Consider the following 26991-nt stretch of genomic DNA (forward strand, 5'->3'; position numbering starts at 1 on the left):
TCACCGTTCAAGATTGCTAATTCCTTGGCATCAGGTTCATCAACCACATCGTAGGCTCATCGAGGTGAGGTAATTTCTCGGTATCAACGAGGCTTTGGTTGATTGCGCGGTATACGCCGCCGAGGTTCGACAGAGGGAAGTAGGGTGTGGATGACATCGGCGTGGTTGTGATTAGAAGACGTCAACTCTGCACCGCACGAAAGAGAAGGTGCCCACCTGCGTATAATAAGTGATAAACACCACAACGTCGCTGGTGTTACTCTTCCCCTCGTGATGCGCGACGCGACGTCGGTGATGATGAGCGTTTGTATGAGGTTCAGGAGGATGAGAGATACTACAGGTATGATCAGCTGGGTAGCTGAAGACAGGCCAGCGAAAAGCACACGCAGACGTAACCCCAAAGCCTGAGGCGTTGCGAAGCGATAGGTAAGAAACCGTAGCGGCGGCAAGCCACCAATATCGATGAAGGAGCGATTGTAACGACTCGGAGGGTCACAGTTAGGACCTTTCCTTTGCTCCGTAACGAGTCCTAACGACCAGTGCGCTCTTCAGTGGCTAGAAAGAGAACGCTTTCCTGTGTAGAAATGACCCTATAAGATGCAATCCCCGACACCCAACTAGTGCTGCCGAAGTTCAGTTCCGTCCGGTTTTTTCAAGATAACTGAGGACCGAGAACTGAACCTCGGTCAAGTTCACAAAGGTAGGGTGGACTCTGGGCCGGACCACTTTGAACGGGTTCACAATGGTCGGGTTCGAGTTCGAACCAGTTCGAACCGCCGAACGCAACATGAAATTAGCAAAATTTTCCAAGTACGAACAATTGTAGGCTAGACTATTCAACAATAAAAATTTGAGGAGCAACAAGCTCAGCCTGCACCATTGCTGATACATGGCCTTGACGGTACGCACTTTTTAACAGTTGAAGTGCCTCGAATGTCTCTGGAAGCAAGCAGTTGCGACGTGTGGTGCCGGTGATGCCGCCACTTGAGAATGCCCGTTCAGATGCTACCGCAGACCCCTGAATAGCGAGGTAATCTTTTGCGATGCGAGCAACAGTGGGATACTGAACCGAGTGATGCTTTAAAAAAATAATTGTCAGCTTCAAGTTACACGGAATATTAAGGATATGAGCTTACACCCCACCACGCGACTACATTCTCAACATCCTCCAGTGGTGCAGCTAAGTAGTCCTCCAATTCCCGACGAGGCCTTTGACGAGCTGCGTCATGTGAGACACGAGCTTTGATTGCATCGCGCATCCAGCTCTGGCCGTAGGAACCTTGGCGTGAGAGGGATGGTGTAGCAGAATGTGTCGTCGCAGCAGATGAAGGAGGGGCATGATAATACTGATCAAACTAGATACTAAGTTAGTGCTGCAGACAATTTATTGAGATACCCATGGACTTACCACATCTTCGAGCCATTTCACTCCATCAGCAAAGTCTTGAGACGCCCATTTTGCCTTAGCATAGGCAACTTTGTAGTTAGGGTCGAGGGCTGCATGATGAAAGTAAGAGTGTCGTCAAAATGAGAATGTGTGAATTAAGAATGGGGCACGTACCAAGGCAGATGAAGTAGACATCTGTGTCATTTGTCTTGCGATACCACTTAGCCAGATTGTCCAGGCCAGATGTGACGGATGCTGAAAGTACGTCGAATGTTGAAGTGCCAGCCATGCGTTCCCACGTCTCTTGAAGATATTCGAGGACAGGAATGGTGCGCCAGACTGTAGGCTCCCGAGTAGCTGAGAAAGTCTGTTGAGCATTAGCAGGCTCCTGCGCAGTGTAGTGCTAGTTAATACAGAAGGTGGAAAAAAAGACAGTTGAAGGAACTGACCTGTAGCACTGTCTCAAATCAATTCCAACTTTGACCACTCCTGTTGTGTGAGCTTGAATGCCGAATATGTTTTCCCTTGTAAGTTGGGGACTTCTTCGCTGTCGTCAGCAAGTTGTGTGAACCTGTTCACTCCCTTAAATTCAAATAAATTAGTTTAGATAGAACATAACACTTAATATAAAACAAACCTTGCAGTAAACGGATCACTCGCTCCAACATTTTGAAGAGTGATGCCCAATGTGTTCGAACCCATTTGAGAAGTTCGAGAGGGGGGAGGTCAACCTCAGCGCAGCACTTCTTGAAGAAAACACGAGCTTGCGGGGACTTTCGTATTTGCATGACAAGTGAAAGTGCTTTACCAATAGTATCGGCAACGTCAAAATTGGTCTCATCATCATCATTGTCGTCATCGTCTTCTGCTGTCTTCTTGAGTAAAACACTGGCGGATGTTGGAGCCACTCTCTCAACAAAATGCTTTGCTGCAAGATGCAGCGCGTGTTCCATACAACGGACACGATGTTCGACTGGGTCCCAGTTGATGCCATGAGAATTGATCTCCATCGCGACAGGTTCGAATCGCTGTGTCGTTGTTTGTCGCGTTGTCAGCTGTGAACCAGCCGACCTATGAAAAAGATTAGAGAAACAGTAAGTAAAATGACACAAATGCTCACCTTTTTGCGTATATCATACTTATCGATCACTTCGATCAAAATACCACCAATTTTAGCGCCGCTATGGTTACCCTTGATGAGCCTAAAGGCAAGTTGCTCCGTCTTGAGTTCCCACTCCTGAGGCTTGTCCACGGGTGAGTCGATGTAATGAGCTGTGATGGAAAGGAAGGGGTCGCCTGGTTCAGATGTCCAGGAGTCAAATGTCATTGAAATCTTGCTGTCAACGTGCTATGACAATTATAATGAGTGAAAAGCAGACAATCACAATTATTAACACTTACTGCTAGTTTTTCCTTGACTTGTTCAACAGCAAGTTTTGCTCTCTCTAGAATCTCATCCCGTGTCTTAGTGCGGTGCGGGATATCTTGATCTGTAAGGCTTGGCCAAAGGTATTGCAGGAGGCGGCGAAAGGATCCTTTGTCGACAAGTTGAAATGCCTGCAATTGCGTGAGTACTGTGAAAGAAAGAAAGAAATAGTGAAAGTCACAAACCTCATCCTCGGCAACAATAAGCTCGACAATATAGTCGACAAGGCCTGACTTTGAAAACTGTGGTGGCTTGGGGACAAGGGCACGATCAAGAGTTCACTGCCCTCCGTCGGATACCTTGACATTCAAGGGAATAGCGCGCTCATGCATGATGATGCCTTTCTCCTCGCAGCGACTCTTGTAGATCGGAAAGTGGCAGTTTGGATTCCGGGCGATGTGAGTACGATGGGTAGAAATACTGCCCTTGAAGAAACAATTTTGAAGAGGCAAATTTGCTTCCCTATGAGACAGAAGGCAAGTTAGTAAAAAGATGCTCGAAAATGGGGAAGAGCAAAACACACTTGCAAACGTTACACCACCATCCATCCTCACTTTCACCGGTGTGTGCGTTCTTGTGGCCTTTTTCCTTGGTGAAGATCATCTGCAGATCTGCTGTCCGCTCATCTTTCTTCAAACTTTTGCGAACCTGGAGGTCTGATATGAGTAAAGTAGGAGAGAGCCTGAAAACACACTTACATCTCGGTCGGCATCTCCAAATGCTTTTATTTGCTGGTAAGCTTCTTCAGCTTCCTTGGCCTCTTCGTCGCCTGAATCTGCAACAAATGACTTGTCCTTGTTTGTAGATATGACATTGTTGTTGTTGTTGTTGTCACCGCCGCCATCATTGTCGCCAATTGTAGAAGAGCTGGTTGCAGAGACAAGCGGGCGCTTGGTGGCAGGGGGCATGGTGGTAGTACCTGAACATTTGGCAGGAATGGCACTGCTCGCTGCTTCTCGCACCTTTGCGGAAGGCTTGATAGGCCGGCCAGAGCGACGAGAACCAGCAACAACTGTTGCGGGCATTCGATGAGAGCCTACGAAAGAGTCCAGGGTACAATGAGAGGGTGCTGGGGGCAAAGCCTTAGATGAGGATTCAGGATGGGGCGAGATGGGCATGTCATCGTCAGGATCATGATACCATTCGATTTCAGACACATCCTTCAAAACACCATTAGCATTAACTGCAGAGTTCAACATGTTTTGATGAATGAGCTAACCTTGGACGCACCCCACCCTTTTATCCTTTGCTGATGTTCTGCGTAAGACCAGAATGAGATATAAATATCCACTCTGATCAATTGCATCGGTGATGATTGCACCGGTGACGATTTCACCGGTAAACTTACTGATATGTCAACAGTGAGCATCTTTCGATGAACCTGAGGAGTCGCAGAACAGAAGCAACAAACCTGCAACTCTAATGATGGGTTCGGACTGGTTCAGACTCGTCCGAACGGGTCCGACGTCCATCCAAGACCACCCGAACGAAGAACCTATGTAAGGTTCGGTCCTGTATCGTATGTCGAACTACTGACCGAACGGTGGTTCCATTCACAAAAGTTCAGGTTCGAACCTAGGTTCGGGACTGAACTGCGGCAGCACTACACCCAACACTAGCCCGAGTTAGGAGCCTCGGCTCTGTCCAGTGTCGAACACTAAAAATTCCCATCAGCGAAAGGGTGTGCAAAGCTGTGCTGATTTTCTACAGCTCAATACCTCCATGTTGACTGACATGTGCTCACTGTTGGCTGAAAACGCATTGGACTCTTCGTTGCTTACAATGAGCATGTCAATGAAGACAACGTAGTTTAGGATGCATCAGTAAAACCTCAGATTTATTTTCCTTCATTATGCCACTTTTCTTGCCTTGGCGCTGGTGCTAAGGCATAAAAATTAATACAAGGAGTGAAAACTCATCTTTCCGAAATTTCTCAAAGGTGCGAAAGAGTGGTCCATTGGTTTTGCCACACAAAGGAGTGAAAATGCGAATTAAGAGAGAAAAGTGTGTTATAAATTCAAATGGTGTACAAGTAGCTAGATCAAAATGCAATCTCAAAGGCGTGATGGTCGGCGTATTTATTGACATAGTAGGTGCGGAATGCGTCATAGGAATGGTAGAATTTGAGCTCCTGAGGCAGAAATTCCATGCCATACATGGGAATAAGATGGGCAGCACGATAAATGGCGTCAATATGAATGATAGCGTGCTCCGCAGTATTGTTTGCACCCTCTCCTGGACGAACCACCCACATTCCCGTGTCTTCGTCTGCAGCATTGCTGATTTTGTCGAACCAGTGAACCACAGCGCAGGGATACACTTCGCCTCGGTACTGGAATGAAAAAAATGCGCGAACGCACGCAACTTCGAGACCTTGCATGCCAGGCAGATTGGAATCTGTGTTGACAAAGACACAGTCATTGCGTGAATGCCCACCTCGCCAGGAGGGACAAGAGTGGATGTGTTCAGTGTGCATGCCACCAATACCACTCAAATCACTTGGTGCATAGAATCGCAATGATGCTGAATTGAACACCGCAATTTTGCTGAGATAGAGAGGGCATTCAGCAAGAGGTACATCAGATGGGTCGCGGGGATCATCAGGATGCAACTGTTGAAATAAGAAGCGTCTGAGAAGGTTGGGTAGGTGAGGAATATGAAGTTCATCGGCGAGTGCAGGAACGGTTTGAGTGCGAGCTTTGCCCTCTGTAAATATATTCAGTATCACATTGATAATCTGGAAAAAAGGACACTTACGGCGGGTTTTTGCCAGCTGTATGAACACTTGTAGAACTGTGGGCCCGTTGTCTATGTCGAGGTCCGCGTCAATGTTGATCAAGGGAGGTGGAGGTGGTGGGGGTATGGGTGGGGCAGGCGCAGGCACATGCATATCTGCTGCTGCTGCTGCAGTTGTTGTTGCTGTTGCTGCTGCTGCTGCTGTTGCTGCGAGTGCTGCCGCCCCCCGTCTTCATCAACTTGGTTGATCTGCGCAGGAACTGTTATGAAAATTAGTTGAAAGATATCTCATAAGAAATGCGCGACTTACCTAACGCATTTGCTGCTGAGAGACAAGTGCCAGTGAGCATCCCCTGACGCGTGAAGTCGACTTGCAGTGCTGAAAGTTTGTCGAGCCGTTGATTGGTCAGTAATATCTGACCAAGTGCATTGAAACGGCTCGATCGTCACCAGGGCTCCTTGACCGCTTTGATGCGCTTGTTCTCGGTGATTGACGAGCAGAGACCATTGGGTGCAGCAAAGAGTCGAATGTTTTGAGCATAGTGCATGAGCGAGTGTTGACGAGGTAAGGAGAAGTGAAGGACGACATCTGTTGTCCTGAAGATTTTGCGGTAATGGTGAAAACGAGAGAGTGCGTCCTCGATTTGAAGTAGAGAGTCTTCAGTGATTATATTGCAATGGACAAGATAACAAAAATCTAGAAGTGCGCGAAAGGCGCGAATGACGTCTTGAGGTACATGGCCCTCGATAGCAGGTAGATAGACCTAAAGGATTCAATATTAGATAGGAACGATACAAAAAAATGACGACTCACTTTCATCAAGGCCTTAGAGTCATCTCCTGTCCACTGCTTGAATCCGCGCCCTTGAGGAAATCGTCGCAGGCCTGAAAACGAGGCGACAGCAGCGATTCTAAGGCAATGAGAAAAAGTAAGCAATGTGAATACAAACTGAGCTAAACCTGCGGTCAATATCATCCATAATTTTCTGTGCCTTCTGTTTGTTGTGTGTCTGACGGAGGTACTTCTCGACCCATGTCATGAGGTGATCCTTGAAGGCGCCTTTGATAAGTTGATGGAGGATATCTGGTGATATCATTTGATAGATATCGGCTCGGGGAAAGTCGTTCGTGAATGGCTGTCGAAATAGTATTAGTTGTGTAAATGAAAACGAGAGAAAAACGCTGAATGACTTACCACAAGTTGCGCGACTATTCCAAAGTCTTCCCAAAGATCTCCCGAGTCAGCTTCTTCAACGAGTGCCTCTGTAAATTCGCGGCTACAGGGCAGCGCATCTTCGTCGAGATCTTCGCGATTTGCAACACACCTTTAGAATAATGTGAGTGACCATGTAAATACAAATGAAATGAAAGACGTACTTCGGACACCAATTACGGACAATGCACGCTAGTAGGACTTGCTCTTTGTAATCCACTATGTAAGGCCCTAGTCCATATATGACACGCCAGTAGTGTCCGTCTCTGAAACGTGTTGCTTCGGGAGTCATCATGCCCGGCTTGAGCAGATCGAGGATTTTGGAGAGGGACAAATGGAATAACTGCCGATGAAATCTTCAGAACGAAGGTTCTTCAGCATGTTCCTGCGTAGCTGTATCATAGTTAGTCAGTTATAGAAATAGATTGCAGGGTTGAAACATACTTTTCGGCATTGCCAGGAACCCAATGATGACCACACCATCACAATGTGCTCTTCGAACGTTATTGTGGATGTTCCCAATGGAAGCATAGAGCGGGTAGTACTCATTGTTACCTGTTCCGACTGAAACTGTCGTTTTGTCGCTGCCAAGGATGACAGGGACAAATGTCGACCCGAGAGTGCTCGGGTCTTTCGTGATTTTGTCCTAGATACATAGAGCCGTTAATATCGGACATCACGAAACAAAAAATGCATTACTTACTGCTTGATCCCACACCCAGTCACCAGACATGAAATCCTTCCATTGGCGCTTGTTGCCCTCAGTTGAATACTCCCTATACGGGCAGTAATCTATCTCGTTAGCATAAGTCGAATTTGCGAGCATATTGCGTGCAACTTCACATGGGTCGCGGAACCAGACTTCGTACTCGTCGTCCATCCAGGGCTTGTCCTCGTCTGCAAGTCTCTCGCCATCATAGGCGACCGGTAAAACATTGCCATGGTACATCCCCAAAGGGCGAACTGTCAATGACGTGGTACAGATCACGGTGATCTGCAAATGGCGGGTTGTCGTTGTGCTTTGCAAGGGTAGATGCCCATAGATCCAGCAGCCGGTCAATTTGACCGGCTGGCATTTGATTGTGCTTGTAGAGGAACTCGGCCATTTCAAATTCTGTGCGGTTCCGAAAAGGCGTCCAGTCATCAGTTGCGAGATTCTCAGGAGGTGGAGGTGGAGCGCCGGGGGGGAGGTATACACCATTTACATCACATGGTCTACCTGTAATAGCGCTCATTAAAGATAGAGTATCACACAAAAAAATTGACGTACCATTAAGACTTGTGTGATAATTGCGATAAAGCTGATCGCCACGCCCAAAAAACTCGGTGTTGACGTCTGCATGGGGGGATTGTTGGCGCAGATGTTCGTCCATGTCGCCCTGGTAACCATCCGCATCAACATCGCGCTCATAGTCCCCACTGCAAGATGGGTGTGGGCTTGGCATTTGGGGATCAGGTTCCAGAGATTCTTGATGGTTGTCTTGAGGTGGTACTGGCATCACAGGATGTGCCAAAATTCGATGTTTTGTTCGCCCAGCGGAGGTTTTGAACCATCTTGAGCATGTTCCACATGGGAGTTGGAGTGTGCTATGGTCCCGTCGGCATGGTTGGGTGCGTGGAATATCAGCAGGCATCACGGAAAGTAAAGACGCTTGAGTTTGCGTCAATAAGAGTGCGCAGCTGAAACAAAACGACACCTACATTTTCGTTGAGTGGATTTCCAAGTGACTGAGCTCAGGCCAGCCGAAGAATGCGTCTAGCTGATGTGACCAGCTGGAAGTGTAGACATTTGAAGTAAGTATGGCACGATAATACAGAATAACGCAGGACTTACTTGATGGTTTTTTGGACAACTTCACAGATGCGCAGACCAGAGAGTCCTACTAGTAGTGAATTGAATTAGCGATCGAACTTTGTTTGTTTAGTTCTTAAGTACGAAACTTACAAATTGGTTGTCAATTTTCAACTTCAACCATTCTACCGACCACTCATTCCATTTCCCTGGCCGTCCCAAGCTTGCCATAGAGCCTGTCAAATCTGCCCCTCATCAGCAATGTCTGAAACCGCTCAGAAGTCGCATACCTGCCCACAGAACGCAAGCAAGCATCCAGGCTTGACTGACCTGCCAGCAAAAGGACATCAGCGATGGACTAAGGCCCAGATAGCAGAGGACAACCAGATTCTTAAGGAATCACGCGAAGTCCAAGAGCAGGCAGCGCTGGAGGGGCTGCAACGGCTTGCAACCATGCAGAAAGAAATGGAAAAGGTGGAGGAACTCACCAAGTCGAACATGCCGAAGCCAGCGAGACCTCGTGCCCACCCTGTCGTGAAGCGAACGGCGCCTGATAAGAAGGTCCTGATGAAAGGAAACACTGGTGAGTGCACAAGTATCGATTGAGGCTCACTTACATAGGGCTGACATTGTTGAAGACCTAGAGGAAAGTGGTCGAGACGACAGCAGTCATGTTCAAGAGGGAATCAGTGAGAAATCGAAGACTCAGAAGCGTGGCAAGATCTCACTTAAGGATGCCATCAACAATGCGCGAGATCTGATCGCAACGCCTGGAATCAGAAGCCAGGAACCACGTTGTGGGTATCACAACCTGGCAGGCACATATAAGAAAAATGCTCAGCCAGTATAAGTGAGTCTCAGCTCTGCCTAGCTGCTATACTCGCAGAATGCAAGAACGTTCAACCCTAAAGGGGAAGCAAGGAAAGCAAGGATCCACGGAATGATGCTGAACAACCCTGGTGAATGGCGGTGAAATCGCGAGAAAGCGCGCTGAAGGCGCGCGCGGGAAAGCGAAGTGCGAAAGTGCGCGAAGCGTGGGAAGGTAGTGCAAGCAGTGCACAGGTGTAAAAGATGTATACTGAGACTGATAAGAGGAAAAGCGCGGATCTAGACGGATACTGAAGGTGCCACTAGCTATAGACTGATGCTAGGGCCTCAAAACGATGATTGACACATGCATTGCATGGGCTAACTGCCAAGTAACATGGTGGTGGTAGGAAGCTAAGGTGGAATAGTGGGGTGTAAAACGAACATGAAAGTATGTAAGTTCTACCTAAGCGCTCTCCCAGGGCTCGGAGCTGAATAGGGAGCGCTCTAAGTATGTAAGTGATGTAAAGTGATGTAAAGTAAGGGTCCATGACGAAATGGGAAGTGTAATATGCTAAATATGGTCAGATAACGAAAAGGGACATACCAAGGGACTGGTTGGACAATGGATGGATGCTCCTGGATGATGTGCGACATAGTGCGCTTAAGCGCGAGAAAGCGCGCAAGGCGCGCACGCGGGAATACTGCGCGTTGTGCGGGAAAGTGTCGCGCCTATGGCGCGTTCCGCGGGAAAGTGGTGCGCTCTATAGGGAAGGACTAGAGGGTGATGGTGCGAGTTGTGCCGTGAAGGCCAGTCATCAGAATTTGTAATATGAGCCCATATGAGCCTGCAGAAACGCGAGTCTCTACAACGTGTCGAAGACAAGAAAGGAAAGTTGTCTGTGAAGTATGTCTCTTCGACTTGCCATGTTGATGCTTACTGGATCAACGCTATTCTTTGTTAACTTAACCTTGAAATCCAGGTCGACCAACTCAAAGTTTTCACTGGCAGGATGTGTCAATGGCTGGGTATCTAATGTTGCACCAGATGAGAGGTCCAAAGCTTCAAGCGCTTCCAAGTCTCGCACCACTGCCTCCCTTTTCTCATTGGCACATGGGCCACCCAGCACCCAGGTTACATCTGTATCAGATGTAAATACTAAGTCCAGTCGCCAACATAACTCTCCCACTCTTGCTACTAACAAACCTGTTCCTGAGGCCCTTGTTGGTGGCTCTGCCGATGACACTCTGGATGATTCCCAGGAACGCCTTGAAACAATCGCATCGAAAACGAAGGAGAAGAAATCTTTCATTAAGGTGCGTAGATGATATGTAGTCTTACTGGTTCTAATATGAAGTAAACTATATAGATCACTACCAACATGAGGACCGAAGATGCGACCATGGGCTCGAAGGGACAGTCCGATCTCGATGTGCCAATGGACGTGGAGGCCTCCACGCCATCAGACATAGAGGCAGACTTCGAGGATGACGCGGATGGCCCAACCGACTTCGAGGACAATGATGCGATGGACGCAGAGGATGACGTGGAGAATGTCGTGGAGGTTCTGGAGGACGACTTCAACCCGAACGAAGACGCGAAGATGTCCGAGGACAGTGACGGTGGCAGTGATTTATCATTCCACCGTCCAAACAACAAGAAGCGCAAGGTCTTGGTGGACTTATTGTCCTCAGATGAGGAACTCGAGGCTCCGTTCACAGCTGTCGTTGGAGGGGTCACGAAGAAGGCCGTGCGGGTAACATCTTCTGTGAGTCTATTTCATTAATGCTTATTGCTACTCATATTTGTTTGAACAGACTTCAGTCGCTGTCTCCGAGGCAGCTGTTACAGCAAAGCCACCTACGAAGAAGGTGAAGACTGAAGAAGGTGCCGATGACGATATGAAACCCATGCTCATACCATTGGCTGGTCACTGGATCGAGAAGCAATATAAGTCACGCTCAACCTACTGGAACAGTGATCTACCTCCGCAATGTCAGGATCAACGGTGGCCCAAACATTTTCTTTCAACCCTTTACCTGTGGGCCGGCAGCCAAAATGATCTCTGGCAGTTTGCAGACGCTTCTCTTGTTGAAGCGCTTCAACACATTTTTGATGCCGTGTATCCAGATCTCCAGTACAAGGTGACCGCTCAGGGATCTGTCTTTGGTGTTGTGTGTCTAGCAATTTTTTTTGTAGCACTATTGCGAACTCATTGTGATCTCAATAAGGCTACTCAACGTCTGGCAGAGTGGCGCAGCAACTTCGGTTCAACAGGACTCGCAATTATGATCGACTTCTTCGCTCGGAACAAAGACACTAATCCGAAAGACCTTAGCAAAGCACTTATGGAGGAGTTCGTGTTCCTCTTCGAGGACTTGGACTTCTCAGACACGATGAAAGCATTCCGGTCTCCTTTCATGATACAGTTATTTGCAACCGCTCATCTTCACAGTACCGTTGGACACGCTTATGTCGCCACCATCAAAACTGATGTATTGGCTGCCAGTGGCATGGCTGGTGTTCTTGCTCTCTGCGCAACCTCAGTAAGTATTCTGACCATACGAGAATCATGACTCATCACATTTGACAGCTCGAATGTGCTGTCAAATGCCTGGGCACTGGCGCCATCGATATTGATGCGGACATCCTCGATATGCGTCCTGCGCAACTGAAGCGCAAGCTGCGCACGCCGAAGACCCTCAACAAGTGTACCGGCAACTACAGCACTACCGAGCACGCCTTCTCCATCAATAACTGGGGATCAGTAACCGAAGCTTACTTGGCCAGCATCAAGAAAAAGGGAGATATCTTTTTGAGGGACACAATTTTAACAGCGCAGAAGTTACTCAAGAAATCGGGCAGTGCTGGCCTCGAGAAGTACCTTCGCCTCAACGACGACGACAAATCAGAGGACATCGACAGGCGTGCCATGCTTTGGTAACTAATATTTTGTTTTTTTTTGCGTTATTCATGAGCTAACATCATTTGATAGATCTCGTTTCTTATCCCACCGCTCGTACTAATGCCTTTTGTCGTCTTTCGCCTCGTTTCACGCTCTCTGCACCGCCACCCTTATTTTCAATAGCGTTTCATACCCTTCCTTATCACTAATGTTTCGTACTTTACAAAGTTAGTGTTCCCATTGTCATCGCTTTTTTGCACTTTTTACCAGAGGATGTCATACCATTTGCTCTCAATTAATACCACTATGTTTTGTCGGTTAATGCCTTATAAGTGAGTTTCATGAGCTGCAAAGTAGAATTCAGAGGAGGAGTGGCATTTTTCTCAATTTTTTCATCGTGTCTTTCGTGTCGCCTCAAACCTGGTTAAACTCGGAAAAATAGAAATAAATTAAAAATCTTTGGTGAAAATAGACCCGAGGTTTTACTGATGTGGTGCATGAATTGGGAAAATAACTGACCCATATCTTGAGCAGTGCCGTGCTGAAATTCTCAATCATATCAATTTATACGCAAATGTACTAATCTCGCTTCTCACTACAGCAGATATGCCTTCCTGCATCAGGAAAAACCTCCCACACAAACTTAGAGCTAGTTAGATAGATTTTTGAAAATTGTCAAAACTAAGACTAGTTAGCTCTAGGAACTACAAGTTGATGACAATGGACTACAATTAGCGCAGAGTTACAAAGCTATGTCTATCTAAGTACGGATTTACAAAAAATGTTGGACACTCCTCAAGGACATTGGCAGAACTCCATTCACGAGGAGCAGTGGAACCAAACTGCGGAATTAAATGTGCACTACGATGAATGTTACTGACCGGTATAATGCTTGCTATTCGTTCCCCATCTTTGATGACACGCGAGACTTTGCGCAAGCCATGGTTGCGCTCAGGTGCATGGAAAGCAGTGAACCACTCGACATAGGCGAGGTGTTTAGGAGGCCGGAATGTTGGGGGAAAGAGTATAGCAAGAGCTTTGGGAGGGATCGAGAACATAACGCGGACCTGTCCTATTTGATATCCTATGTAAATGTTAGGCATTGATGTACCACTAGTTCCATAACAATCACGACTCACCTTTGATGCCAAGCGGCCCACCTGTACCGTCATTGATGAATGCAGTATCGAATCGAGAAGCAACACTGTCTGAGGCAAATGGCCTTGAACGTCCAGGACGTGCGTGCACACTATCAAGTGTGACCGGAGTATTGCCATGGCCACTGGACATCAACTGAGATCCACTTCACCTTATGAAACACCGGCAGCAGTTTGAAATGGTAGGTACACGTCAGCAGCTCGATCTTCGAGCTGCCTAGATGTGATGGTAGTGTTCGGTGGAAGTGTTGCTTTCACAATGAAACGTGCGAGAGATTTGCGAAAGTATGTAGCACCATATTCAGTTTGCGAGTTTGTCTAATGTGACTGCCTTGACACTTGGAAGCTTGGTCATTGTCTGAGTGCGACAAAATGACATCTCTGGAGGTCGAGGGTGATGATTTGGGTGATGTGGGGTGCCTGCAAGTCTCCACTGTATATATTTCTCATGGCAGGAAAATCTTTTCTCTGCGTTCGAGCCAGGTCGTCATTTGCGCGAATTCGTTCATGTGGTTTGTGGAGCGATACGCATCTTTAGCAAGGTCGATGTGGAGGCATTCGGTGTACCCGGTGTTATAATTATCTGTGGTACCGTACAATCGAATCATGTGAGCATAGTGAAGCGCAAAATGGAGTTTTGGCAAGTTGAAAGAGTTCCGAATGCCAAGGTCGATGAAAATGTCCTTGTTGTTGTGGAAGAGATCAAGTGCCTCATCCAGTAAAATCAGTGTCTCTGAACTATGGCAAGGATATTGGGCAAGATATAAAAAATCTAACAGGCCACGAACAGTGCGGAGGAGCCGGGCAGAAGACATGTTGTTGGGTAGTCTGATGTCAATGATAATCCCAAGTAAGAAACAGCAGATTTGGTTATGCTCTGTGCCACTCAAGCAGTGAAAGTGTTGTGATGCCCTTCGTAAAATGTCGGATGTGGTGATTTGGGGGAAGGTGACGACATCTAGCATCAATCTCTGCACTACCGCACGCATCTGAAAGCCAAGCAAGGAGATGTTTGACAAGTCCTTGGTACAATTGATGTAGAATGTCGGGGGTGATAGATTCGAATATGTTGACAAACGGTAATCCCTCCCAGTATGGGTGAACGATGGGCTTGATGCCAGCCTCTGCACATGCACGAACAAAGGCTAATCCACCTTCATCAAGAGCGCTGAGGGCATTGAGTACTGCGTTCAAGTCTCGCGGTTGATAGTTTGCGGCACCTGCTGCAAGACCGAGCTCATCTGAGGGAACATCACAGCTTGGACATTGAGTGGTCTTGACTCCAGTTACTAACACCTGCTCTGGATAATCTCCTGCAAAGCATGCAAACAGGGGATGGCATCTACGCATAGCCCCGTCGCCACTTCGCATGTTGATTCCGTCAATGCCTGCAGCTGCAAGTGGAGCCAGCACACGCCCCACACAAGCGTGATATAGGTTAGCGAGCATGCAGCGGTGAGAAGCTTTATTGGTGACATGTTCAAGGCGGGTGGTTGGTAGGTATGCAAGAAGGACATGAGCTTGGCGTGACACCTTTCGACGGATCTCCTTGGGAATGTTTCCGATTGTCATGTAAACAGGATATGCAGTCTTGTTACGAAACAATGTGACTTGTGTCTTGTCTGATGAAATGATGACGGGAATTATTGTTGCGCCAGGGCACTCATGGTCCAGGTGTTTCTATGAACAGTGTTAATCTACCGCACAACAGCTTTGCAAAAAGGCACAAAATACTAACCTGACTATTCCACCACCATTTACCTGTATGCATCTCGTTATACAAACGAACTGTCTCATCTTCATCAGCATAGTGGCGTTCAGGTGCGAATACAAGAAAGTCGGCAAAATTCGGGTCGCTGAAGAGAGCTTTGATACACTCGATGATATCACGATAGTACACATCGAACGCTTCATTGGCAATGATTATCTGCTCTCGTTTAAACTTCGGATGGCCTGGAAGTTCATGATCAATGATATTATTCAATTCACGGGCGTTCTTGAAGGAGAGACCAATCATTTCACTGAGCTGGAGGATTACAGTCAGACTAATCCTGACGACCTTGAGAGATGCCATGAACTTACACCTTCAATAGAAATAAGCTCTGAGAAAGCAGTTGAGCTGGGACCTTGCAATTTTGCTCATCAAGCCATCTCCCAATTGAGCTTCGAAGCAAATGGAGCATAGGCATTATCTGCGCCTGAGCCATCGAGCTGCGCATGATAAGTCACATTGCTCAACTGCCTGGTTGGATTAATGGGCTGTCCGGCTCGTCGATCAGGGTAATGGACAACTATAGGTACCTGCTCATGGTCTCGAAGGCGCTGCTCTACCCTGTGGCAAGCATCCAGCTCTTGCGCATCCGGGGTATGTGGGTCCTGGGTACCATCATGTTCATCTTCGTTATCTTCCTCATGTGTATTGTGAGGTGATGCAAATAACGGAGGTTCCCATTTGTCGTGAGCATCACCCTCGTCTTCTGATTCTTCTTCTACTACAGGCGTCTTGTCCGCATCCCCTCCATCACCAAATTCCGCTGGCCACTCAAGTTCATCCTCAGCATATATCCCAAAGAAATCACCTTCAAAGTGTGGCGGCGATTGATTCGGGTCAGGTATATCTCCAATATCCATGTCGAACTCATTATCCTGTTGATCTGGAGCAGGCGGACTTGAATGAAATTGCTGTGAGGCAAGGTAGAGGGCACGACAAGCTGGATTGGTGGTTTTGGCAAGGTGCCGATTATAGCCAGTTATTGATGCGAGCTTTTTGTTGCAGGCAGGGCATGTTTCCGACATGTTCTAGGTCATTTGATAAGTTCACCAAACAATCAAACATCCAAAAAACCACTTACTTGGAAGACTGAGTTATAAGAGTCAGAGAAGAAGACTCGAAGGTGGCGCCTTATGAGAGTTTTGTCTGAGTTATATTCCCGGCGTGCAGCACAGCACTGAGGGTTGGGATGTGAAGTGTGCGTCCAGAGGCAAGGCGTTAAAGTCAGGAATGAGGAAAATGAGGTGTCCTAGGGCGGATGATGATATTGTACTTGGTTGGGATGTGAAGTGTGCGTCCAGAGGCAAGGCGACAGGCTCGAGCATGCTGCGGAACTAAGGTCCGCGCACAGCTCCTGGTTGATGAGATGGTTGTTGAAGTCCTCACCACCCAAGTGGGTGTCACCAGCAGTGGCCTTCACCTCGAAGATACCCTCCTCGATGGTCAAAAGGGACACATCAAAGGTTCCTCCTCCAAGATCGAAAATGAGGACATTCAACTTGTGAGCATGGTATTGGAAATGGTGTGCGTTAAAAGATAAGGAGAAAGATGTGTAAAGCATTAAAAACCGATAACTTGAGCAATCTAAGTAGTCCTTTGATGTTCAAGAAGAACTCCGTAACCCCTTTTTTTGCGTGACTGATTTCCGCAAAAAATTGGACAGCAGCAAACAAGGGAATGAGATAAAAGTAAACATCCATTTTCACATCGTCATCGACCTTGCAATCTGAGCCAATTGCTCTGCCATCTCGGGATAGTTGCGTGTGAACTCCAACTGTGCCGTGCTTGCCTGTAAACCGCCTCGTTAGATCAGAATCAGCCAATGCCCTCACCGACTCACATATTGGTACGTAAGGGCATTGATCAGCTCGGGTTCGCTGCGTGCCAGTTCCGCTTGCCTCTTGAACATCTCAACAGCACGATCAATCTTGCCCTGTTGCAGCGATAGTTGGGCAAGTGTGGCAACTGCAGGTTCGCACTCAGGATCAATTCGCAAAGCTTCATCACAGCACTGTTCTGCAGCAGTAATGTCCTGTTTCCATTGGTAGATGGCAAGGCCCTTGTTAACAAGAGGGAGAACATTCATCGGGGGAGGTCTGGTTGAGTGGAAGTGAGTCGATATATTGAAGAGAAAGATAAAATCCATACTTAGCACGCTCAAGTTCCATGGCGCTGATCAAATTTGTCAACAGCGTCCATGAAACAGCTGTTGGTCCAACAACAGTTCGCCACTGCCAAGTCATTAGATTACAGTCATCAACGAATGCAGCCACTTACTAGTAGTTCTGAGGCTCGCTCCGTTGAGGGAAATTGGTCATCGTCCATCTGAAAGTTGCCATACTCCGTGCAAGTTCACCCATCTTGTACAGGGCAACGGCAAGCTGGATATGTGAGAATACAAATGTGTCATCGAGCTCGCTGGACTTAGTGTAATTGTCTGCGGCCTCCTTGAATTCATTAGTGATGAAGAGAACTGCGAATCCTTGAGTGACGCTTGGACACAGAGGAAACAAATCACTCACCTTGTCCATGGTGATAATAGATGTCGGGGTCCTGGGGGTTGTGCTTGATCGCTTCCTCGAAGCACTCAAAGGCCTTTATACCCTCGCCTTGCTCCATGTGCACGCTTGCGATCTTCACCCAGCTTTGTGTCAAGGAGGGAAAGATCTTGACGGATTCGTACAGGTCATCCTTGGCCCCAGACACATCACCCATAAGGAACCTATACAAAGCTTAGTCAGCGCATTTCAGACTAACGAATGGCTTACTTGAAAGTGCCGCGAAGGTTGAGAGCTTCGGCTTTGCCTATCTCCCATGAAATACTCTGTTCCATCAAAAGGGACACATCAAAGGTTCCTCCTCCAAGATCAAAAATGAGGATGTTACGCTCACCGATGACTTTCTTGTCAAGACCGTAGGCAATGGCAGCAGCAGTGGGCAGATAGACTCAGCAGTCTCCTTAGAATGATAGATCTACGAGATGTTAGTATATGTGCGTGAATGAGGAGCAAATGACTCACCAAAACGAGTCGAGTGCAGGCACATCCCTCCCTGCGCATGCTCAGCTGCAGTCTCATCATAGGTTTCAATGGGTGGCTGTCAAATGCGAATTCCCTGGGCAGCAATGACTTCCCGGACACGTTGTTTGAAGAGGAATAGATCATTTTGCGTGAGGGTATCTGCTTTCGCAACCGTTTGTGTTAAGGTGAGGTGCGTTGGCTGTGAGTGAAAAATGTGAGCCATCGCGATGTTTATGTCGTAAGTAAGTGAGTATACATACAACAACCGAGTGATCTTCCCGAAAATATATACGGATATGTGAGAGAATGGAACTTGGTGAGTTTGGAAGGGGTAGGAAACCTGGTGAGTTGGAAAGCGGTTTGAAACCTGGTGTTTGGAAGGAGGTAGGATAGGGAAACGAGGGTGAAGGGAATACAATGAATCGTTAAAGAAAAAAACGGAATACAAGGAAAAAGGAGTACAAGTCACAGATTCACTGGTGAACCCTAATCCCGTGCGTGGAGCGATACACAATGGAATGGAGAGTAGCATTGTTGTAGGAGGACTCTATGAGTCTAAGCTGCACGTAAGTGCCTTGAGCGAGCGTGCCAGGTGTAGATGGTGGAAACAGATGATGGACCATGGTGAAAGATGTCGATGGGAAAGATGGAAGATGTCGATGGAAGATGACAATGGCAGTGACCAAAGCCAACTCGGAAACAAAAAGCAAAAGCAAAAGCCAAGCCATGCAATGCGTGAACTCTACAATTGCAGAACGGAAAAAATACAACAAGTCGGAGTGAAATGGGTGTGAAATGGTGTATCGATGTGTTGAAGAGTCGTGTGAGGAAATGCAATGCCGATGTTGATGCTCAGAGGAAAGGGCAGGAAAACGACGTTCCAGCGTGAAACGAGGGTGCAAGAACGCAACCCCTAATACTGCCCCATCCCCCCGTCTCATAATACTCCCCCTGCCCATACTCATACCCATGCTGCACCTGCTCCCCCTCCTGCGGCAGAATCATAGGCGGATGCAAGAAACCCATCCCGTGGCCATGTCCATCGCCCAGCGCACCCATCAACTCGCTGCTGCCTGGAAAGTTTGCGGATGATGTTGGATTTCATGCTGATGGGGCGAGCGGAGCTGTGGAGTTTGTAGTACAGGCTGCATCTGTGTACAAGATGAGCATGGTGTGCGAGAAAACAACGAAGAGCTTACGCGTTGCAGACGGTTTTGCCTTCTTCATCTTTTCTCCAGAGAGGGGTTGCAGTTGTGTGGCAGTTGTAGCATTGCGCGCTGCCTGTGAAAGAGAGTTGATACATGAGTGAGGTAGAGCAAGATGTCCTCGTTCTCGATGCTTCCATTTCCATCTTTGACCCATCTGCCAACAGAGTCCTCAGGCTCCTGAAACAATTAAAAAAAGAAGGCACTCACCAGCCGATGGACAAGGTTAGCAGCATGAGTGAACATTCGTACTGTACCGTTCGAGTAATATGATACGTGCAAGGTGTAGAAAAAAGTGCTCCCTAGTTGAGGGACTCTCGAGTGGTGACCAGCCCAGAGCTATCGCCTGGCAGCTGAAGACATCCGATCCCGGGCCACTCGAGAGAGAAGTAAAGAAAAAAACAATCAATACACCATTATATACACTAGCAACCCATTACAACACGGTAAACAATGCAAGAACACGACACGTCAGTCACGTGATTATTAAGCGTGATACACATTCAGTTTGAAAAACACTGCAAACAGAACATTCATGAACCTTTCACTTGATTTCAGCGGGTGTACTACCCACAGTGACTACTGACTATCGCAGAGAGCTTGAAAGGCGGATGATGTACTTGGCTGGGATGGGATGGGGTGGGGAGGGGGGGCAATAGATTTGGGAATGCTGAGAGTGATGGAGAACGGCACGACCTACAAGATCATTAGGGTCTTCATTTAGTATCTTTGTTTCTAGGGTGGATATGCTGCAGGAAGAAAGACTTACCATTGAGGTCTTCATTTAATATCTTTGTTTCTAGGGTGGATATGCTGCGGTACTGAGGCTTGCTATCAAATAATGTGGATGATGCAGATGAATCATCTGTTGTGCCGGAAGGAAGGATGGAGCTCGACGTACCATTGGGGTCTTCATTTGATATCTTTGTTTCTAGGGTGGATATGCTGCGGTACAGCCTTGTAAGCTGAACGGTGAAGGCAAATTATCCGTTGTGCCAGAAGAAAGGGTAAAGCTCGACATTGACAAATGAGCCTATGAGGAAGTCGAAGACGTGGAGACATGGTCTCCTGAATATTTAGGTGTAGGTGGAGGCTGGCTGCTGTTCAGCGCATGAGTAGTGGTCAAAATACAGGGAGACCATAATGTACTGCCAGAGGATTGTACCTGGACATTTGATAATCTGTGTGCAAGCAAAGTGATGGTAATGTCATGAAGCAGCAAAACTGGTCTTCTTTTCGGGTGCGTTCTGTTGAGGGCAGGATTAGTATTTGAATAACAATCAAGCAACACTGCAATGAACATACATGTTCGTCCAGCAATGCAGCACTTGCAAAAATGCGCTTTGTGACATCCGGTTGGCATGCCTCAGCGATAGGAGGATCATTTGTAGATGGTGCAGGTCCGTACTAGCAGGACACGTCGCCAATGGTGTTCCGAATTGGCAAAGCCGCTACCAGTAAGAAAATAAAGTAAAGGTGCACACACTGAGACTAGCACTTGGTAAGGCTGTGTTAAAATTTCCAACCGTAAACTCACCGAATTGCGAGCTAAGCCTGACAAGGAAAGGATCACTGGCAACCCTTGCTCTGTGTTATGAAATATAAGCTGCCTGTTAAATTGTGAGACCAAGTTTGCTCCAGCTCAAACTTTAACACTCACTCACCTCTATTCATAGTCTTCCTGCCGTGCGCAGAAAGACAACCGCACATTCATTTCATCTTTTTTTCCCTCCTTCAAGTTCACCTTCCCTTCAAATCAGACGCTGAGTTCAATGGAGTCAAATTCGCGCTGTAAGCATTTTTTCTCAAACAACGGATCAAAAAACAAAAACTTACTTGATTCAAGCACGACACAAAGCCAAGGATCAGGCGCTAGATAATCCAGGTAAGTATGATTCATATATTATACATTGATACTCACCACAATGATTTTGTGGCGGAGCTCAGTGTGGCAAGCCCTCAAAGGCCGGAGCAAGCAGCCCAGCAAGCACCGTGAACCTTTAAGTTCAATAAATGTCAAGCCTGTCCAAAACCAGGTAAAGTCAGGCAAAGTAAGTCATGACTCGGATTCTCAGCGATTACTTACTGTGACATGTCCAGATCACCGAACAAAGGCAACGGGACTACCTCCCAAATACTCCAAAAGTCGCAGTAAGTCTCAATGTCGACAAAATTTTTACAAATGTACTCACAGATAGATTAGAACGACCGCTACCTTCTCCAGATCCGGATTCAGAGGAGGAAGTCATCAAACCTCAGTGGCAATCAAAGAAACATCAGTGCATCATGGGTTGTCACGTGACACTCTGTACTGACTTGTTTGTAGTGCGCAGGCCAGCTATCATTGAGTCGGATCCAGCTAGTGACGAGGAAAACGACACCATAGAGGACTCAGACAAGTCGGAAAGTGAAGAATCTGAGATTGAGCCCGCGGAGAGCATCGCCAAGAGTTTGTTTGGAGAAGTGAGTACATGTATGTATTAACTACTGGTATTAACTTAGCATTCATAGGTTCCTACTACAATCACTGGCTCCCGTCAGAAGACACCTCACCATAGACGACTGGCAACAGTACCACCCACTCCAAAGACCACGAGTTCATCACGGTCGTCGAAAACTCCACCTCAACCGATTTGGGGCTCACAGTTCAAGCCTTTCAGTGAGAGAGAGAAAAAGCACGCAGCGGAGGCAAGTTTTTTGCCACATACTCGAGTTGCGAGTCTGCGACTAATAGCAATATGTGCCAACTCTAGATTCCCATGTGGGACTCGATAATGACAAGTTCGTCATTCGGGTCCCAGGGTCTCACTGGCACTAGTCGTGTTGCCAATAGGTCCTTTTCTGAGGAGTCAATCCTAGTTGATGACGAGTCTGATGATCATGGTCACACTCTCAATATCAAGCCTGAGCCTGACAGTGCCAACGAATCCGATCCTGAGCCCCACTCTACTGAATCCTCACTTCAAGCGGACCCTATAGCACACATTGTTTACTTGAAAACCTGGGTCTGTCCGACTCACGGACCAGAACCTTGAACTCCGTAATGTGATCCAACGCGGCATTCTCGAGGTTAAGGGACATATAGCTTTTGAGCATAGTTGCCCTGATCTCGTGTCGAAGAACATCTATGCACGGGAAATACTGCTGAAGGCTGCACAGTACCACAGTGCAGTGCCAATCGAGAAACAGATGAGGATCGACAATGAGTATTTGTCAGCCCTCACAAATCTAGTCAGTGCTGTATCTTTGCTGCAGTTTGGTACTGACATTATCTGTAGATTGACGCTCGCGCCAGTCTGTTTCACAGTGATATTAAGGACGTCGCGAGCAAGAGCATATCAGGTTACTTCCGTCTCGGTGGTTCGGACAACGACACAATTCTTGACCGACTTCTCGCCAATCATTCATATATTTTTCCACAAACATTCGACGTTTGTTCCTTTTTTTTTGCATGAAGTTGTTACCGTGCTGATACATGATATCATTAAAGGCTGGGGGCCTCCCTTCACTGAACCGACAGAAGCCCTATCAAACCCAGCCCGTGTTCGTTGTGATGTACGAAGTATTCTTCAAACACTTGAAGTCCGTTGGTGTACAGTTTGGACAGCGCTTCCGTGACATTGCGAATAATAAGGGTGGTTGCCCGGAGATTCCAATCCCCATGTTAGCCATAGTCTGCACTGCCGTGAGTCCTGCTGTCTTCATACTCATTCACACGTCATGATATTTCTCATTGTCAGATTCGCGCTATCCTACTTGCGAAGAAAAACGGGTCGAGTGACGACTTCAAGTTCACAGGTAATCAATTTTTAGATATTTACAACCACCATGTGTTGTTGTTGGGGAGCATCCAGAAAAAGGCACCTGTCAAGTTTCATAAAATGATGTCCGACATATATGACGACGTCCAGTAAGTCTGGGTCCGAGTTTCTGGCACATTGCTCACCTATCATCATTTACAGTTGCTTCCGTCATAGCAACACTGGAGGCTATGACCAGGATGATAGCCTCTCGTTCTTGGACTTGGACGGCATGGAAGATGAGTAGATTTTGCTGACATAGTTCATTCCGAATTTCCGATTGCAGTGCAGACAGCATCGGCTGTCTCTAGTTTACAATGCTGTTCTTGTAGATCTCGTATCCGCTCTGCTCCCTCATGCATCGTTTTTCTCATATATTACCACTGTTGATACCCACTTTTAATAATGATTAATTTGTTCCTGTACTTTCAAGTGTGAAAAGCCTGTCTAATAGTGTCGAAAAGGCTTCACCAGCTGCATCTAAGCTTGCCTAAACTCGTCTTAATTTTCTGGCTTAGCAATAAGTTGTTGTTAACCATCTCTAATTGGATTGAGGTAATGCAGTCCTGGCTAGCCTTCTAATCTATGCAGTTAGGACAATTTTGACAAAATATTTCTAATTTGTTCTAGTTAATAAGGGAGGGTTTTCCTGATGTGACCTTCATTGCGCAAACGCCGAACCACATATCGCAGCATTCTAGTCATATCCCACCTTTCAGATTTTCCTGAATGATTGGCACAATCTAAAAGAAAAGAATGCAGACACGGTCATGAATAGAACTGCAGAAAATAATGCAAATACTCACATCTATGAACTGCTTTCCCTTCATGAATTCGCCAATCTGTTCCAGGCCATAAATATCATTTTCTGGAAGAGCGATGGTCGGCATCGGCTCCATTGTCCATCCAGGTGTTCCCGCTTTGCTAGACAACCCTATCGCCTCCCCAATCGGTATGCAAGAGTCGAAATCGATTATCACAGGATCTCCCGTGTCATCGAGTGCGATATTAGCGGGGTTGATGTCATTGTGCACAAGACCGAGCGTCTCATGCAGAAAAGTGAGCCCTTTCGAAACACCATCAAGAATCGCGGCATGGTTCAGGGTGGGATCACTTTCCCAAACTGCATACATAAGTGTGCATCCATATCGTTTCAAACATATGGCAGTGATGTGATCAACATCACGGACGCATCCATAGTAGACGCAGATATTAGGGTGAGGGTGCTGCTTAAGGATTTCGTAGACTTTGGCCTCCTTGACCAGATAGTCTCCAGGTGTCCACACACCTGGCTTTTCTGGCTCGTCTGAGTCGTAGTCATCAGGCAGGAGTATGCACAGGCGCTTTAGAAAAGAGCCTGTGGGAGGTACAGGAGGTGATTCGGTTAAAGATGGATGCCAACGGCCCTTGAAAATTTGCATGGGAATGGGGATGGACTTGGAGGTAGAAAGGCTGTCGAGGTCGAATTGTTCAGTCGTTGCCCAATGCTGGGATTGGTAATAATTATCATTTTCCTTCCATACAATGGCAGTATGGTCCGGCTTGTCAGTTGTAGGGTTCCACACTTGATAACTTTTGATAAGTTCTCGCATCGTTTGGAATGACAAATTGTGAATATCTGCCAACTTTACTATATGCACTGCTGGAACCAAATGCCTGCATGTGAGGATGTTATATTATTAGTGTAAAGGATTTTTCGCTTACCAACAAGGGTTATGCTACTATGACTGTGCTGTGACTCTCCTGTCGAAATAGAATGAAGATAGTTGTTCGCTTCTGCTGTGACTCGGTCACCGTGTTGGGGCAAAACAAATACTCCGAATGCTAGTAGGTTATATGAGTATTCTCCTGGCTAACAGCACTGCGCCACCGGGGCTGTGACACAGCTGCAGGGGGATATAAAGCATGGCCTATCACAGCCGATAATCGATAACAGTTCAGCGAATTTCAATAGCTGTCTACTGCAAGCGCCCACATGTCGAAACTTCATTTTCGTTATCGTACATCGTTGATTAGCAGGAAGTAAGCGCTTCATAAGTATCACTTCCTTGGGTGGCGGTCAGCACCCTATCAAGAAGTTGTCATTAGCTGTCAGCGCTGAGGACCCACAACATTTTTTTAATTCTAATTTCTGACCATTGGGGTAAAATAGTACCATATGTCGGACAGTGGCCGCGTACTATCTGGTCTATAGGGCCCCTGGCCTGTCTGTTGTGATGACAGGCGAGCGAACGGAGAGAGAGGGAGCTAGAACAGAAAGGTACGATCTCAGTTTCAACTTGAACTCTGTGTATATTAACGTGCAAAGTACCTAGAACAGAAAGGTACGCTATGCTTTGGTTAGCTAACGCTAACATACATGATTTTTAGGTACTTACATCTCAGTTTCAACTTGAACTGAGATGTGTGCGTCTGACGGGCGCTTAGTTTTATAGTAGGTAAGTAAGGAACAAGGAGGGAAAATTTCTGACATATGTATATTGCAGGGCGTAGGCCAATGTCATTCGGGCGCAGCCTATTGGCCACTTTGGCTCATGCGCTCGGACCTGTTTCTCCCGCTCGTACCTAGCCGGATCCTTCGGCTTCCTCACTCTCTCCCTCATCGGATCGCTCGGACTTCAACACTCCCCCTCGAGCGCATGCCAGTCCCATATGGGTACGCAGCTTTTGGAGCCGGGGGCGGGCCAATGCCTTGGTGAAGGCGTCGGCGACGTTGTCGTCCGTGGGACAATAGAGGAGCTCGAAGGTACCGTTCTTCACATGAGAACGAACGAAATGGATACCTTAAGTCGATGTGTTTGGTGCGTGATTGGAACTTGCTGGTGGATGCTAATGCTATAGCGGCTTGATTATCACAGAATATGGGGGTGGGGAGGATCAGGTGGCTCGTAAAGTTCGCCAAGGAGTAATTGAAGGTATAGTACCTCCCTCGCTACACTGGTTAAGGCGATATACTCAGCCTCTGCTGTCGATAGGGCTATTATGGGCTGTTTTCGTGCGCTCCAGGACACTGGGCCTCCATTGAGTACTATGTACCCACTCATGGAGTGCCTGTGTGGCTGCGAAGCCCAATCTGCGTCGACGAATGCTTCGATCCCGGCATCCGTGGATCCCAAGGTGAGCTCGAAGTCGTCAGTGGCTTTTAGATAGCGAAGAGCTCGCTTACTAGCCTCCCAGTGTGCTTTCCCGGGGTTTCGCATGAACTGCGACAATGTTGCGACCGTGAAGGCGATATCTGGACGCGTGCTCGTGGCCGCATACATCAATGAGCCAATGGCTCGCTGGTAAGGTACGTCGTGCATGGCTTGGAGCTCAGCGTGCGTGCCTGGACACTGATCTATGGATAGGGAGGTGGCTGGTTCCATGGGTGTTTGCACACTCTTTGCATCGCCCAATCGGAAACGCTCGACGATAGTGTCGACATAGGCCTTTTGAGAGAGGGTAATGGTACGTGCCACTCGATCTCTAGTTACCTTTTGTGCTCCTGGGGGGTACGTTTGAAATAGACTGCCTGATCGACCTGGGACCAACTAAAACCCATCTTCTGAAAAGCTCCAGCCAGCTCCTCCGCCCATTCAAATCCTGCCTGCTTTAGGCCTGGTAAGCTTCGTCTTAGTTTTAGTACCTTGCCTCGCTGATCATCCTTTAGATATCAGGGAGGCGCTCTCATATAGATGTCCTCCTGGACGTCTGCATACAGGTAAGCACTTTTGACTGTCTACCTGGTGGATCTCCCAGTCCTTCTGGGCCGCCATGCTTAATACGGCACAT

The 26991-nt window shown here is 47.3% G+C and overlaps 8 protein-coding genes across 8 annotated transcripts; 3 read left to right on the forward strand and 5 right to left on the reverse strand.

Annotated features, from left to right (window-relative positions):
- Positions 1–4854: 4854 nt before the first annotated feature.
- DFJ58DRAFT_716906 (uncharacterized protein) lies at positions 4855–8261 on the reverse strand (the record flags this gene model as incomplete). Its single annotated transcript, XM_041384279.1, has 11 exons — positions 4855–5519; positions 5860–5965; positions 6014–6313; positions 6364–6460; positions 6510–6685; positions 6745–6874; positions 6927–7118; positions 7203–7408; positions 7466–7659; positions 7688–7981; positions 8033–8261. 11 exons carry the CDS (start codon positions 8259–8261, stop codon positions 4855–4857), a joined length of 2589 nt encoding a protein of 862 aa, XP_041242541.1.
- A 554-nt stretch (positions 8262–8815) lies between these two features.
- On the forward strand, positions 8816–9404 carry DFJ58DRAFT_729474 (uncharacterized protein; the record flags this gene model as incomplete). Its single annotated transcript, XM_041385750.1, has 2 exons — positions 8816–9137; positions 9193–9404. 2 exons carry the CDS (start codon positions 8816–8818, stop codon positions 9402–9404), a joined length of 534 nt encoding a protein of 177 aa, XP_041242542.1.
- A 799-nt stretch (positions 9405–10203) lies between these two features.
- On the forward strand, positions 10204–12306 carry DFJ58DRAFT_729475 (uncharacterized protein; the record flags this gene model as incomplete). The annotated part of the gene is made up of 6 exons (XM_041385751.1): positions 10204–10268; positions 10345–10678; positions 10732–11130; positions 11180–11536; positions 11594–11908; positions 11956–12306. The coding sequence occupies 6 exons, from the start codon at positions 10204–10206 to the stop codon at positions 12304–12306; spliced, it is 1821 nt and encodes a 606-aa protein (XP_041242543.1).
- Positions 12307–12998: 692 nt separating this feature from the next.
- DFJ58DRAFT_716907 (uncharacterized protein) lies at positions 12999–16220 on the reverse strand (the record flags this gene model as incomplete). Its single annotated transcript, XM_041384280.1, is given in 10 exon segments — positions 12999–13351; positions 13407–13549; positions 13572–13576; positions 13617–13742; positions 13762–13885; positions 13953–14301; positions 14378–15104; positions 15163–15450; positions 15507–15562; positions 15809–16220. The coding sequence occupies 10 exon segments, from the start codon at positions 16218–16220 to the stop codon at positions 12999–13001; spliced, it is 2583 nt and encodes an 860-aa protein (XP_041242544.1).
- Positions 16221–16906: 686 nt separating this feature from the next.
- Positions 16907–18028, reverse strand: DFJ58DRAFT_888832 (uncharacterized protein; the record flags this gene model as incomplete). The annotated part of the gene is made up of 6 exons (XM_041394704.1): positions 16907–16984; positions 17036–17342; positions 17400–17426; positions 17473–17668; positions 17718–17917; positions 17964–18028. Coding segments are annotated over 6 exons (873 nt in total), but the record flags the coding sequence as incomplete, so codon positions are not given.
- Positions 18029–19287: 1259 nt separating this feature from the next.
- DFJ58DRAFT_617962 (uncharacterized protein) lies at positions 19288–19485 on the reverse strand (the record flags this gene model as incomplete). Its single annotated transcript, XM_041380992.1, has 2 exons — positions 19288–19366; positions 19415–19485. Coding segments are annotated over 2 exons (150 nt in total), but the record flags the coding sequence as incomplete, so codon positions are not given.
- A 1860-nt stretch (positions 19486–21345) lies between these two features.
- Positions 21346–23467, forward strand: DFJ58DRAFT_842622 (uncharacterized protein; the record flags this gene model as incomplete). Its single annotated transcript, XM_041392853.1, has 12 exons — positions 21346–21471; positions 21521–21571; positions 21645–21699; positions 21747–21883; positions 21932–22079; positions 22174–22201; positions 22254–22425; positions 22448–22651; positions 22699–22851; positions 22911–23105; positions 23161–23330; positions 23383–23467. The coding sequence occupies 12 exons, from the start codon at positions 21346–21348 to the stop codon at positions 23465–23467; spliced, it is 1524 nt and encodes a 507-aa protein (XP_041242547.1).
- A 454-nt stretch (positions 23468–23921) lies between these two features.
- On the reverse strand, positions 23922–24812 carry DFJ58DRAFT_888833 (kinase-like domain-containing protein; the record flags this gene model as incomplete). Its single annotated transcript, XM_041394705.1, has 2 exons — positions 23922–23963; positions 24027–24812. 2 exons carry the CDS (start codon positions 24810–24812, stop codon positions 23922–23924), a joined length of 828 nt encoding a protein of 275 aa, XP_041242548.1.
- Between the last annotated feature and the right edge of the window lie 2179 nt (positions 24813–26991).

Source organism: Suillus subalutaceus (genome assembly GCF_016647625.1).
Source record: "Suillus subalutaceus strain FC151 chromosome Unknown DFJ58scaffold_73, whole genome shotgun sequence".
NCBI classification, from domain to species: domain Eukaryota; kingdom Fungi; phylum Basidiomycota; class Agaricomycetes; order Boletales; family Suillaceae; genus Suillus; species Suillus subalutaceus.